At 42.8% G+C, this 15,336-nt stretch overlaps 1 protein-coding gene across 2 annotated transcripts in view; it reads left to right on the plus strand.

Annotated features, from left to right (window-relative positions):
- The window catches only part of VWA8 (von Willebrand factor A domain containing 8), a 545,205-nt gene that overhangs the window by 61,518 nt on the left and 468,351 nt on the right, over positions 1 to 15,336 (plus strand). For both annotated transcript variants that reach the window (XR_014819568.1, XM_021065625.2), the window contains exons 6-9: positions 5,338 to 5,502; positions 6,591 to 6,640; positions 8,459 to 8,567; positions 11,398 to 11,502. Coding sequence is in view for 1 of the 2 variants with exons in the window: in XM_021065625.2 (XP_020921284.2) it covers positions 5,338 to 5,502; positions 6,591 to 6,640; positions 8,459 to 8,567; positions 11,398 to 11,502 (429 nt within the window). In the remaining variant the exon portion in view is untranslated. The remainder of the gene's footprint in view (positions 1 to 5,337; positions 5,503 to 6,590; positions 6,641 to 8,458; positions 8,568 to 11,397; positions 11,503 to 15,336) is intronic.

The following is a 15,336-nucleotide window of genomic DNA, read 5'->3' on the forward strand; positions in this document are numbered from 1 at the left end:
ACCCTTATGATTCGTAGGAAGAGGACTAAACATCAGCATTAACAGGAGTTTGGAAGAGGTTGACTCCAGCTCTCATGGATGACTTTGAAAGGTTTAAGACTTGAGGGGAGGAAGTAACTACAAACGTGATTGTGAAATAGCACAAAAACTAGAAAAAAAGAGTTGAGCCTAAAGAGGTAATGGCATTGCTGGAATCTCATGATAAAATTTATTAACAGCTGAGGAGTTGCTTGTTATGGCTGAGCAAAGAAAATGGCTTCTTGAGATGGAATCTCTTCCTGGGAAAGATGCTGGGAAGATTATTAAAATGACAACATGGGATTTAAACTTTAGAAGAGTTACTTAGTTGATAAAGCAGAAGCAGGGTTTGAGAGGATTGACTCCAATTCTGAAAGTTCTCCTGTGGGTAAAATGCTCTCAATTAGCGTTGCATGCTGCAGAGAAATTGTTTGTGAAAGGAAGAGTCCATGGATGCAGCAAACTTCATAATGGTCTTTTTTTAGGAAATTGCCACGGCCACCTCACCCTTCAGCAACCACCATCCTGGTTAGTCAGCAGCTATCAACACGGAGGCACGACCCTCCACCAGCAAAAAGATTACTGTTCACTGAAGACTCAGGAGATGGTTAGCATTTTTTAGCAATAAAGTATTTTTTAAATTAAGGTATGTGCATTTTTTAGACATAATGCTCTTGTATACTTCGTAGACTAGAGTGTCATGGAAACATAACTTTTGCCTTTTTTTTTTTTTTTGCTATTTCTTTGTGCCGCTCCTGCGGCATATGGAGGTTCCCAGGCTAGGGGTGCAATCGGGGCTGTAGCCCCTGCCTACGCCAGAGCCACAGCAACGTGGGATCCGAGCCGCGTCTGCAACCTACACCACAGCTCACGGCAACACCAGATCGTTAACCCACTGAGCAAGGGCAGGGACCGAACCCGCAACCTCATGGTTCCTAGTCAGATTCGTTAACCACTGCGCCATGACGGGAACTCCGGAAACATAACTTTTGTATGCCCTGGGAAACCAAAAAATGTGCGTGTCTCACTTTATTGTGATATATGCTTTATTGTGGTGGTCTGGAACCAAACCTGCAGTATCTCCAAGGTCTGCCTGTATTATCAATGAAGCCTGCCCTTACCCTCCTATTAAATATTACAACGTGCCCTCTGCCTGCATACTCTCTTACTCTGCTCTGTATTTTTCCACTAGATTCTTCTAATATCCTATGTGGTTTACTTACTTATGTTTTTTAGCCCATTGTCTGCCTCCCTCTACTAGATCATACCTTTTTCTGGGCCAGGGATTTTGTCACTGTTACTATGTCAAACTTTAGAACAACCCCTGGCACGTGATAGGAGCTCAGTGACCCTTTGTTGAATTAATGAATAAGTGTAATGAAGTCTTGGCATGCTCTGATACAGGAGAGTGTAAAGAGGGCAACAGCAAGGGTCTTGGGGCTCTTCCAAGGCTTTGGAGAAGGGGTTCATGTAATGCCGCAGGTGACAAGAAGACTTTAGATCTTGTTCATTCAGCTCTAGCTGTTCCAGACTGGAGCTTTGGCTCATCCAGCCCCCAAGGACTGATGGCTCTGCCCTGCATCCTAGGACTCAGTCTCTCACACCTGTTCTGTAGAGAGAAATATATGTAGATAGCAGTATGTGTAGATAGATAGATAGATAGATAGATAGATTGATTGATAGATAGTTGATAAATACGCCAGGTACACTTACGACCCTAGCTGGTTACAATAACTGAAGAGCGGGATCTGTGTCTTGTACTTCTTCTTGATCCTGTTCTCAGGGTGCTGGTACAAGCCCAGAACACACTGGTCACGAGGCATTGGATGTTGACACCAGAGGGTCTGATTGAACTGATGCTCCATGGCTTGGCGGGACCAGAAGCATCTCTTTCTTTTACTAAAGTGTAATTGATTTGCAGTGGTTCTTTAATTTCTGTCGTATAGCAAAGTGACCCAGTCATACACAGTTCCCTGTGCTGTATGGTAAGACCCCACTGCCCATTCATTCTCAATGCTGATTAATAGTTTGCATCCACCAAGCCCAGAAGCATCTCTTTCTGATTCCTGCTGTGTGAGTCTGTTTTCTCAGAAACCTGGGTTACAACCCTTTTAGTGCTCTGTTTCTTTATGGCTTATGTGAGTTTCTGGATGGCGTTTTCATGATATAGTATAGTTTTTTTCTTTTGGATCCATCTAAAGATTGCCTCGTTCTAATATAATTAGAAGGGGGTAATTGAGGACTTAATCCATATGAAAAAGTTAATTTCATGCATTCATATTGTTATAGTTAATTTACTGAAATGTAAGGCATTTTTAATTCACTTTATTTTTAAAATTTGTTTTTAATTTTATTACTATTTTGTAAATATTATAATGTAAATATATGGATTAATTATTTTATTATTTTTATTAATTTAAGAAATTAATTTTTATTATTTTAAAATTATTTTAATAAATTAATTATTTTTTAAGTAGGTGGATTACACATTGCATTTTCTCTTTAGATACTTTCTAATTACAAAATAACTATTATTTGCTCCTACAAGTTGTTTGCCATTCTTGGTAAATGATTTGGAAAAGGATACTCAGAATATGGAATCTTTTTTTTTTTTTTTGGTCTTTTTCTAGGGCTGCTTCCCATGGCATATGGAGGTTCCCAGGCTAGAGGTCCCAGGCTAGAAGTCTAATCAGAGCTATAGCCGCTGCCCTATGCCAGAGCCAGAGCAACTTGGGATCCGAGCCGCCGTCTGCGACCTACATCACAGCTCATGGCAACACTGGATCCTTAACCTACTGAGCAAGGCCAGGGATTGAACCTGCAACCTCATGATTCCTAGTCGGATTTGTTTACCACTGTGCCATGACGGTAACTCCTGGAATCATTTTTTTTTTTAAGTATAGGAGTTACTTCACAATAAAATGTTTCGTATATTCTTTACTGGGGTAGTAGAATTCTGTGCAAACTTAATGAATGTATTACTTTGAAATTTGGGATATGGGGTCAAAAGGGTTTTAGTATACAAGGAGTGCTTATTATCTCTGAGAAGGATATAATACATTGTTTATTCCAAAGTAAATATCCATACAAATACATAATTTTATTGGTAAATGTAATTTTTATATTCATAGACTCTGTCTCATGAAGCCCTCACAGAACATAAGCAAGATCCCTTTGCCAAGCATCAACCATTTAAGACAACTTCTGAAGATTTCCCATCGTGGCTAAAGCAGTTAACAATCCAACTAGTATCCATGAGGATGCGGGTTCGATCTCTGGCCTCGGTCAGTGGGTTAAGGATCTGGCGTTGCTGTGAGCTGTGGTGTAGGTCGCAGACGCGGCTTGGATCTTATGTTGCCATGGCTGTGGTGTAGGCGGGCAGCTATAGCTCCGATTCAACCCCTAGCCTGGGAACCTTCACATGTGGTGGGCACAGCCCTGAAAAGATAAAACACGCCCCCCCCACCACCAAAAAAAATAAAAAGAAAGAGAGACAGTTTCTGTGATAAAAGGATTTTAGCACCATAATTTAAGTCTGACTTATTTCTAGCTAGATTCAACATACTGAATTTAAATATCTCAAATCTTAATGGTTTCTCAGAGGTGATTATAGTAGAATTTTGTTTTTATGGAAACAAGTGCAATCAGTTTGCGTAAACTTGATTCATATTCTGATTTTTGTTTTCAAGTAAGTGGAAAATAAAAATGTTCAGCTTTCTGAAGGTGGGTTTCTCAGGCAGGTCTAGATCCAGACTCTTGTTTTCTAGTGCCCATGGCATAGTGTCATGGTATTAGTCTCATTAATTAAATGCAGGATTTGTAGTTTGGGTTATGCTTGAAATAGTTGTTCTTTTTCTTTTTTTTTTTCTTTAATCCATTTCATGAAGTCAACAGACATTTGTCCTGTTCTGTGTTAGCCGTAGTAAGTCCTCTTAAGAGCTTGGATCTGACATGGGACAGTCATGCACAGAAGTCAGTGTACACATGTATCATGATAGAAACTTGTGTAGGACATAATAGGAGAGGCCCCAATGTGGTTCTGACGGTGATGGCAGTGAGAAAGGGGTCCATTTTAATGAAGATGTGGTTTGAGCTGAGGCTTGGATAATACCTATATTTCCACTGTGCAAAGTTAAAAAAGGCATTTGAAGCCAGTTAAACAGGGTTGGTGAAGCAGCATGATTTGTCTGGAGAACCACAGTTGTGAGATGAAACTGAAACGCAGGGTCATGGAAGGTGAGCCAAGGGGACAGGTGTGCAGAAGATGCTGAGGTTTGGAGCATCAGACATGCATCTGCCAGGAAAGGCCTTCAGGGTCATGTTAAAACTTTCTACACTGTCAGATGAACCACACACCCTTTGATGATCTGCTGAAGGCTCAGGACCTGTCTCTCAAAATGTGCACTTTCATGTCAGCCTTGTAAAAACCATGGATCCTACAGCTGAGGACGGTGGAGTGCCTTGGAAGAGTCAGGCAGAGAATGGAGTATGACATTTACCAGGTGACTGCTGGGGACCAGTAACTTTCACATGCATCATCACACTTACTTTTCATGCCGGTTGTAATCATGTTGGTGATATTATTCCCACTTTATAGATGAGAACATTGAGGCTCAAAAGGTAAAATAGCATGCTTTTGGTAGCTAAGCTAGAATGGGCACCAAGCACTAGAGGCAGGATGGGTGACTCCAAAATCTGCACCGTTTCCGGTCTCAACTCCACCATAGACTGGTTGTGGGCACATGGATGAGTTGTGTAACTCCTTTGCGCGTCAGTTTGTTCCTCCATCAAAAGGAATTAAGTGTCTCTTTGGAGTCTGGTAAAAATTAAATGAGAGGAATTCATGCATATTGCCTACCCTGCTAGTTTTCAAGTCATGTTACTTATTACCATTAATATGCCTTGGTAGAAATATATCCATGAACATAGTTCTCTCTTGAAGGTCCCAGAGTAATCTCTGCTCTGCTGGTGGTCTGCCCCTCTAGAGCTACCTTTTTAGGACTTCTAGTCTGAATCAGTATATTTTCCTTCTCTCCTGACATTCCTTTGTGTACCGACTAGGGCTTAGGAATCGGACCCACGCTGCCCTTGTTCCTCAGTGCATTGGCTCTTTCTCCTTTCAAACACCCGTCTTCATTTGGTGAGCCTTCCCTGATATTCTGTTCCTGATTTCATTTTGCTCCCTTCCTGCACCGTTGGGCTTCAAAAGGGTACTCAAATATAGTTTACCCAGCATTCAGGGCCTAAATGCCTTAGCCTGGCCCTTGCAGTTGTGATCTGTAGCCTTGATGCTGTGGTTTTTGATTCCGACTCTTTTAGGATCACACCAAAACAGAACTGGATGCTTGGAAGATTGTCCGAGTTAGTGAAAATTTCCGAGTGATTGCCTTGGGCTTGCCAGTGCCTAGGTACTCCGGGAATCCATTAGACCCTCCTCTCCGTTCTCGATTTCAAGCTAGAGATATTTATTATCTACCCTTCAAGGTTAGTATGAATAAGAAGAATTTATTGTATTTATTTATTGTCTTTTTAGGGCCGCACCCACAGCATATGGAGGTTCCCAGGCTACGGGTCGAATCGGAGCTATAGCTGCCGGCCTACACCACAGCCACAGCAACGCCACATCTGAGCCGTGTCTGCAACCTACACCAGAGCTGATGGCAATGCCAGATGCTTAACTCACTGATCGAGGCCAGGGATTGAACCTGCAACCTCATGGTTCCTAGTTGGATTTGTTTCCGCTGCGCCATGACAGGAACTCCAATTTATTGTATTTTTAATTTTTTTTTGAAGTATGGTTGATTTCGAGTATTATATCAGTTTTAGGTGTGCAACATGGTGATTCAATATTTTTCTAGATTATACTCCACTTAAAGTTATTATAAAATATTGGCTATATTGCCCATGCTTGTAGCTTATTTATGTATTTATATGTATTTATGTATTTATTTATATATTATGGCTGCACTCAAGGCATGTGGAAGTTCCCAGGCCAGAGAATGAATCTGGCACAGCTGCAACCTACACCATAGCTGGTTTAAATAAAGGTAAAGAAAACTTCTCGAGACTAGAAAGAAAAGTTATTGTTGTATTATTTGTCTGAAAGATTTTTTTTTAAAAAGCTAACTTTTCTTTTAGAAAATGACATATCAAGAAATGATTTTTTGCTATGAATTACTTACTGTCCACTTAGTTCAGAGGTTGAATTGTGTCTATAAAACATTTGCATTTTGGAGTTCCCTTCATGACTCAGTGGAAACGAATCTGACTAGCATCCATGAGGATACAAGTTCAACCCTTGGCCTTTGCTCAGTAGTTTAAGGATCCAGTGTTGCTATGAGCTGTGGTGTAGATCACAGATGTGGCTCAGGTCTGGCATTGCTGTGTCTGTGGCTGTGTCGTAGGTCATCGGCTACAGCTCCAATTTGACCCCTAGCCTGGAAATCTCCATATGCCTTGGGTGTGGCCCTAAAAAGACAAAAACAAAAAAAAAAAAGACAAAAACAAAAAAAAATTACATTTAATCTGTTACATTCTTTATTTATCAATTTAATATGTTCCTGTTATTTTAGGACCAACTTAAACTGTTATATTCAATTGGAGCCAATGTTCCTGCTGAGAAGTAAGTATTTCAGATACATACATATATATACACACATATATTTATATATTAACATATGTATATACATAAATATCTGGACACTTGGCATTGAATTTGTATCACCTATTCAATGATCAACTGATTGATTCATTCATTCAACAACTATTCGAAGGATTTTCAGGAGCTATGGTATGTACTAATGATAAAATTAATGACCTGACCTTTGATGGCAAGAAACTCAAGATCTAGTAGAGTTTAAAGATATGTGTATAAATACCTTTGTTTAACATAAAGATATGTGTATAAATACCTTTGTTTGTGGTAAGGGCCATAATTTCAGAGAATTGGGGGATGTTGTGGTTGAGACTTTATTTTATTGTATTATTTTATTTTATTATGTTTTTGCTTTTGAGGGCCGCACCTGCGAAGTTCCCAGGCTAGGGGTTGAATCGGAGCTGTAGCTGCCAGCCTATACCCCAGACACAGCAACACAGCACCCGAGCCGCGTCTGCAGCCTACACCACAGCTCACAGCAATGCCGGATCCTTGACCCACTGATTGAGGCCGGAGGTGGAACCCGCAACCTCGTGATTTCAAGTCAGATTCGTTTTCACTGCACCACAATGGGAACTCTGAGTGGTTGAGACTTTCTAAGGCCCTCACAAAGGCACTGGCATTTCAGATGGGTCCTCAAGCAGGAGTATGCTTTTGGAGTTCCCGCTCTGGTGCAGTGGGAACGGCAGTGTCTCTGGAGCCCTGGGATGCATAGATTTGATCCCCAGCGGGGCACAGTGGGTTAAGGATCCAGCATTGCCCCATATGCAGCATGGGCCCCACTGCGGCTCATGTTGCAACTGTGGCTCCAGTGGGAACTCCACATGCCACGGGGCAGCCAAAAAAAAAAAAAAAAAAAAGAATGAGTAGGCTTTTAACTAATAGATTCTAAGAAAAACATTTAAGAACATGGGTTATGAGAGTGTATGCCTTATTCTTGGGGCTATGGAAAGCTCCCCATGGCTGCTAAAGTTTTGGTTTGGATTGAGAAAGGTGAGAGATGAGACTGGCAGGGTAGTTTGGGGCTATCTTGTGAAAAACCTTGCATATTGTGAGAAATTTAAGAAATAGATATATCTGGAGCTCCCATCATGGCTCAGTGGTTAACAAATCTGACTAGGAACTATGAGGTTTTGGGTTCGATCCCTGGCCTCGATCAGTGGGTTAAGGATCTGGTGTTGCTGTGAGCTGTGGTGTAAGTGGCAGATGTGGCTTGGATTGGACCCCTAGCCTGGGAACCTCCGTATGCTGCAGGTGTGACGCTCAAAAGACAAAAAGAGGAGTTCCCATGGTGGCGCAGTGGTTAACGAATCTGACTGGGAACCATGAGGTTGCAGGTTCGATCCCTGCCCTTGCTCAGTGGATTAACGATCTGGCGTTGCCGTGAGATGTTGTGTAGGTCACAGACGCAGCTCGGATCCTGCGCTGCTGTGTCTCTGGCGTAGGCCAGTGGCTATAGCTGCGATTCGACCCCTAGCCTGGGAACCTCCATATGCCGCAGGAGCGGCCCAAGAAATGGCAAAAAGACAAATAAAATAAAATAAAATATTAAAAAAAAGACAAAAAGACAAACAAAAACAAAAACAAATAGATATATCTGTGTACCTAATTGGCTTTCGAGTTTTAAATGAAACATTAAAATACGGAGCTGTTGTTCCTACAGAATTTAATAGTACACATCAACTTTTTAGCTTAATTAAATTGGCCCAGTTATTTTATGTTTAACAGATTTTATGTATTAAAACTGTCAGAATAAAATTTAATGTCACCTCTCTTTTCCCCTAGAGTTTCTCAGCTCTTGTCTTTTGCCACTACCCTCTGTTCCCAAGAATCTTCTACTCTTGGACTTCCAGATTTTCCTTTAGATAGTTTACCAGCTGCAGTTCAAATCCTGGTATGTATAAAATAAATCAATGACTGGTGTACCGAGATGTGGCAAAGAAAATTTAAGCGTTAACCCTTGGTGATGAATCTTTTTCATTTGCCTTGTCATATTCTTCTATAAATATTGTGAGGCCTGAGATTAATACGCTGTGCAGCCTGGTAAACTGTACAAAGACCAACAATGTGTTCTGAGCCCTTAAGTTCTTACAGCCCAGGAGTTCCCTCCGTGGCACAGTGGTTAACAAATCCGACTAGGAATCATGAGGTTACAGGTTCGATCCCTGGCCTTGCTCAGTGGGTTAAGGATCCAGCGTTGCCGTGAGCTGTGGTGTAGGTCGAAGACACGGCTCAGATCCCGCGTTGCTGTGGCTCTGGTGTAGGCCAGCAGCTATAGCTCTGATTGGACTCCTGGCCTGGGAATCTCCAAATGCCACGGGACTGGCCCTAGAAAATAGCAAAAGACAAAAAAAAAGATCTTACATCCCTGCGGCAGGAGGGTAGACATGCATTGCAGTTAAAAGTGCCACAGAGGGCAGGAGGACTTCCACCTGGTTACACAGAGGTCTGTTGTGATATAAATTGTGCCTCAGGGTGTTTCTGTTGTGGCACAGCAAAAACGAATCCGACTAGGAACCATGAGGTTGCAGGTTCGATCCCTGGCCTTGCTCAGTGGGTTAAGGATCCGGCATTGCTGTCAGCTGTGGTGTAGGTTGCAGATGCGGCTTGGATCCTGGTGGCTGTGGCTGTGGTGTAGGTTGGCAGCTGCAGCTCCGATTTGACCCCTAGCCTGGGAACGTCTGTATGCCACGGGTGCAGTCTTAAAAAGTTAAATAATTAAAAAAATAAATTGTGCCTCAGACTCACCCCCAGCCGAAGGCAGGGGCTGAGGCTTTCACACGCCAGCCCCCTCAGTCACTGGTTGGTGGTCATCTCGGGGGACACATGTTCCCAGGAGCTGGTGGCTCTCTCACCCTGTGAGCAAAGCTGGCTCTTGGAGCTCCAGGACCGTCTTCTTGAAAAGATCTTCAGCACTGGCGTTCCCGTTGGGGCTCAGTGGGTTAAGAACCCAATATTGTCTCTGTAAGGTTGCAGGTTCGATCCCTGGCCGTCTTCTTGAAAAGATCTTCAGCACTGGCGTTCCCGTTGGGGCTCAGTGGGTTAAGAACCCAATATTGTCTCTGTAAGGTTGCAGGTTCGATCCCTGGCCTCTCTCAGTGGGTTAAGGGTCCAATGAAGCTGTAAGCTGTGGTGTAGGTTGCAGATGTGGCTTGGATCTGGTGTTGCCATGGCTGTGGTGTAGATCCCAGCTGCAGTTCTGATTCAACCCCTGGGCTGGGAACTTCCATATGCCACAGATATAGACCTGAAAAGAAAAAGAAAAAAAAAATACACACCTGCAGCAGCTGACTGATGGGTGGGAAAACTGGAAGGCCCAGGAAGGAGACAAATACACAAGGGGACTTGGTGGAGCACAGGCGTTGTCTATTACTCGTCCCTGACAGCAGCATCTGGAGGGATGGGGAGGCCCTCCAGGCACAGGGAACAGCGTGGCCAAAGGTGTCAAACCACAGAAGGGCCTGGCGTGCTTGGAGAATGGTAATAAATTGTGTCACGAGAGCACACGTGTGCGGGGATGAGAAAGGTTAGGACCTTATTGTGAAGTGTTTTGCGTGGTGAATGATGCTGTCTGGGTTTTACGGTGGAAGAAGTGGCCCATCTGACTTTATTTATTTTTGTGCTTTCTCAGGCCTGCACCTGCAGCATGTGGAGGTTCCCAGGCTAGGGGTCGAATCAGAGCTGTAGCTGCCAGCCTATACCACAGCCACAGCAACACCAGATCCAAGCCGCTTCTGTGACCTACACCACCCATAGTTCACGGCAACGCAGGATCCTCAACCCACTGAGCGAGGCCAGGGATTGAACCTGCTGCTTCATGGTTCCTAGTCGATTCGTTTCCACTGCACCACGATGGGAACTCTGACAATTCTCAAAGTTTAAAAAAAGTTCAAAAATAGTGAAACATAAATCCATAATCCCTTTAACTGGAATCACCAGTTTTTAACATACTGCCGCGTTTGCTTGTGCTTTCTCTCTCTCTCTTTTTTTTTTTCCCCTGAATGATTTTGAAAGTAAGCTGTCATCGGTATGCTGAAGTACTTGAGTATCCAACTTCTGAGAATCAGGACATGCTTCTGCATTACCAGAACTCAGTTTTCACCCCCCTCAGCATGTTAAGAATAATTCTATAAAGGCATTGACCTTTTCCTCATTGGCCTTATTAATAGACCTTTTAAGGTAGGGTGAACAGAATTGGGGAAGCAACTAGGGGGAAGAATTTGAGAATAATGAACACTTTCTAACTTTGTAGTTATCACCGCAAAGCTAGGTGTATGTGAGTGAGATCAACTCAGATGAAAAATAAGGGAAAAATGATGGTACGTGAGGATGAGTCGGTCAGGGAACTGTGTTCAGATGTGTCGTTGCAGACATGCTGAATGGGAGTCTATGGGGCATCCATGGAGTCATAGCTAATAGGCAATTGAGAGTTTAAGTCTAGAGCAGAAGAAAGAGAGCAGGACCAGAGATGGAGACATGGAGCCATCCACACCTACACCGCAGCTCAAAGAGGGAAGTGAATGCATTTACCAAGGGAGAGGGTGTGGAGCAGGAAGAGAAGGGGGAACAGCGAATATTGGCTTTTGTAAGACTTCTGGAAAAAAGGAGAAACCTGTTAGTTATTGTTTATAAAGAAATGTCGATGTCAGATGTTCATTTCACCTAAACTCTCTGTGACTATTTTAGAGGTTCTTCATTCCTATATATCTTTTCCCCCTAAATAGGATTCCTTTCCTATGATGTCAATCAAACATGCAATCCAGTGGCTTTACCCCTACGGAATTTTACTAGGACCTGAAGGGAAGATGGCTGTGGAAGGTGTTTTAAAAGTAAGTATCTGGCGTGATATGTAAATACACACACTTTTTTTTTTTTTTTTTTTTTTTGGCTTTTTGCCATTTCTTGGGCCGCTCCTGCGGCATATGGATCTCCCAGGCTAGGGGTCAAATCGGAGCTGTAGCCGCTGGCCTACACCATAGCCACAGCAACACGGGATCCGAGCCTCGTCTGTGACCCACACCACAGCCCACGGCAATGCCGGATCCTTAACCCACTGAGCAAGGGCAGGGATTGAACCCGTAACATCATGGTTCCTAGTCGGATTTGTTAACCACTGTGCCACGGCGGGAACTCCGATATACACACAAATTTTTAATAGTCTTTGAAATAAAGATCAAGGTTCATTTGTTTGTCCTGATGCATTAACAAAAATAAAATAGAAAAGAAACCCCCCCCCCAAAAAAAAGTAAGTCTCTGGAGCATGATCATGTGAGAAAAAAGAATGTATACATGTATGTGTAACTGGGTCACCAAGATGGACAGTAGAAAAAATAAAGAAATGAAAGATAAAAAAGTTAAAAAAAAAAAAGTAAGCATCTGCTTCACTTTCTTGCTTTATTTTTCCCATTTTCTCTTCTTGTCCCTTCTTCTCATCTTTCGCTTACCCTTCTTTCCTACTTTTCTCTCTCCAGCTTTCTTTCTTTCCCTTGTCTTGTCGACTCTTCTTTTCCAGGCCTTGGAGGCATGGACATCCCCTTCCAGCGATGGGGATTAAACCTGGAGGTGGTTGGTGGGGTTGGGAGCTGGGTTACAGTGAGGGACTAAGTAAGCCAGTTGGGCAAATGAGTGGATGTATTGAGGCTGAGCGCTCTGCTTCTCACTGTTCGAGAAGAAATTTGTAAACCTAGAAAGGGGGGAAGGAAAGAAAGAACCCTCAGGGGTTTAATTAGAATTGGAGAAATTGATACGCACTCGGGTTTTGTCAATAAATATAAACCTGTAGTAATAGGTGTAGATTGTGTGTGTGTGTGTGTGTGTGTGTGTGTCCTTACATATGCATATTTTCTAGCTCTGGCACTTGAGAGGGTCACTGTGGCACTCCCATGGCGATGCTCATGCTACGTGCTGAGATACTGGTTTCTAAATACCCTGCTTCCCTAAAAGGAACAAATTATCCTTGGAAGTAGGGCTGATTCAAGGCTTGGAGCAAGGAAAGTACACGATGAGCCTGGGCCATCTTCCTGCGCCAAAAACTAAGAAAACGTTCCGCAAATGATGTTGACATGTCAGCATGACAGAGAAGCCAGCTTCACGTGCCTCCCACTGGTCTCAATCTGGGACCGTTTTAGCATCAAAATAAATAATGATCGTAATTAGTTATAACCCACTGCATAAAATAGGGATCCGTAAGTCCATATTGATAGAAATGAATAAATAAGTACATGGGAGGGAGACGCAAACGCTCTTCCTTAGTGTGGAATTCTAGTAAATGCAGAAGGAATTCGAGAAATAGAAAAATCACCATTTTGCTACCCTCAGAGTGGTGGTCGGTTTACACAGGAGTCATCAAAGGAGCCGGGAGGTGGAGGTTCCATGAGGAACAGGATATTGGTGGAACCAATAATATTCCCTCTCCCCCCCCCACCCCCCAATTATCTACAAAGCAGGAAAATGGTGTTTTTATAGTAAACACCAGCTTGACCAGCTGGGTCCACCTGACAGCCTGTGCCTCCCAAGTGTTGCACCGGGAGGGCTCAGCATCACTTCTGGGGATTCTGGCTAAGAACACATGGTGTGACGTTGGCCACGAGGAAATATTGTGTAGACCAAGGGCCATCTTACAGAGTGAAAGACCTGTATTCTTTAGAACTGTCCAGGACGTGATGACAGAGAAAAACCTAGGAAAGGAACGCTTTCAGATTGAAAGAGATGAAGAGATAGGATAGCTAATGCAACATGTGTTCCTGTGCCGGATCCTGGACCAGATAGCAAAGAGTGATATTGTGGGCTCAGCTGGTTAAACTTGAATAGGGTGTGTGGGTGGGGTTGTCGTGTTCCATTAGGGTGACCTTCTGATTTCTAAGCTTATACAGTGATTATATTGCCCAGAATTCGTGTTTTCAGGAACTAGGAACCGAGATGTTTAGGGTTATGGGGCATGATATCTGCAGCTTTTTTTCAGTTGGTCCAGAAAAAGCCCTATGACAATGCGTGCATGCATGTGGGGGGAGGGGCATAGGTGCTAAAATGTTACCCATTGAAATCTGGGTGAAGGTGAAATAAAAGTTCTTTGTACAGTTGTGTCCTGCAACTATCCCACAAGTTTGAAATTATTTCCAGATAAATTTTAAAAAGGGAATATCCACTATAACTCATTTCAAAATAAAAAGATTTTAAATGCAAATGTCTAATATAACACTAAGTTAAATCTTATCTGCCTGTGACTTAAATTATTAACTTGAAAAGCAAGCATTTTATATGAAACTGGAAATTGCTATTACAGAGCTATCATTTAACAAAATTCTCAGTTTTTGGTCATGTATGGTATATAATACATGGAACTTAATTTCCTCACTTGCATAGTTAATGGTAGTTTTTTGTTTGTTTTTTCTTTTTTCTTTTTGTCTTTTTAGGGCTGCACCTGTGGCATATGGAAGTTCCCAGGCTAGGGGCCCAGTTGGAGCTGCAGCTGCCGTCCTACACCACAGCCACAGCAACACTAGATCTGAGCTGTGTCTGCGACCCACACCACAGCTCACAGCAACGCCAGATCCTTAACCCACTGAGAGAGGGCAGAGATCAAACCTTTGTCCTCATGGATGCCAGTCAGATTCCTTTCCACTGAGCCATGATAGAAACTCAATGGTAGTGTTTTCTAAAGGCCAGTCGCACTATATGGTATCTTATAACTATATATTTTTAAGTGTTAACTGTTGCAGAGTTTCATTAACTAATCCCAGATAGTTCCTTTTTAGGAAAGACAGCTTTTGTTTTTCTTACACAGTTTGGTTCAAGGTGCAGATTTCTAAGGAGATTTCACTAAGCTGTTGTGGTCAGAGGTATAGGCCTGTCCCTTTCTGGAGGCCAGAATTTGGCATATGGAATGTTGTTTGTTTCTCTCTCATCTCAAAATCAACGCAGGGTCTTTGGGAGTGCAGAAGTACTGTCTATACAGTTAGGAATAGTGAGAAGGGCTCAGAAGGATGGGACAGTGGGATCTAACTACTTCAGTAAGATTTTATTTCACATGTCTGCTAGCCCAAGAAACAACATTTTCATTGATTGGTGATGCCAATAATAATAGTAACAAAATAAACAAAAAGCTGTTCCTTATAGATACTAAAAAGTATAGTTAGGGACAAAATCCAAATTAAAAAAAAAACCCACATAATGAAGCAAGGGGGAAATGATGGTCTATAAAGAGGCAAAAGAAAGAGACAGCAGAGAACAGAAGCAGGGCTAAGGGAGTTGCCGTCGTGGCACAACAGAAACGAAACCGACCAGGAACCATGAGGTTGCAGGTTCGATCCCTGGCCTCGCTCCGTGGGGTTAAGGATCCAGCATTACCTTGAGCTGTGGTATAGGTCACAGACGTGGCTCGGATCTGGCATGGCTGTGGCTGTGGCTGTGGCTGGCAGCTACAGCTCTGATTTGACCCCTAGTCTGGGAACTTCCATATGCCACAGGTGTGGCCCTAAAAAGAGAAAAGACCAAAAAAAAAAAAAAAAAAAAAAAGCAGGACTGGAGATAGTGAAATAGCAGCCACTGATAAAAGGGAAAAAAAGATTTGCTGTGGGGGGAGGTGAGGAAGAGGGGCAGCAGGAGGAGGTGAAAGGATATTAGGGGGATAATGAAGCACCATTTGGAAGTGAAATGAATTCATA

This window comes from Sus scrofa, chromosome 11 (assembly GCF_054392235.1).
Source record: "Sus scrofa isolate SSC_HxYL_T2T_F1_AM1 chromosome 11, Sscrofa_HxYL_maternal_Yorkshire_Landrace_v2.0, whole genome shotgun sequence".
NCBI lineage: Eukaryota > Metazoa > Chordata > Mammalia > Artiodactyla > Suidae > Sus > Sus scrofa.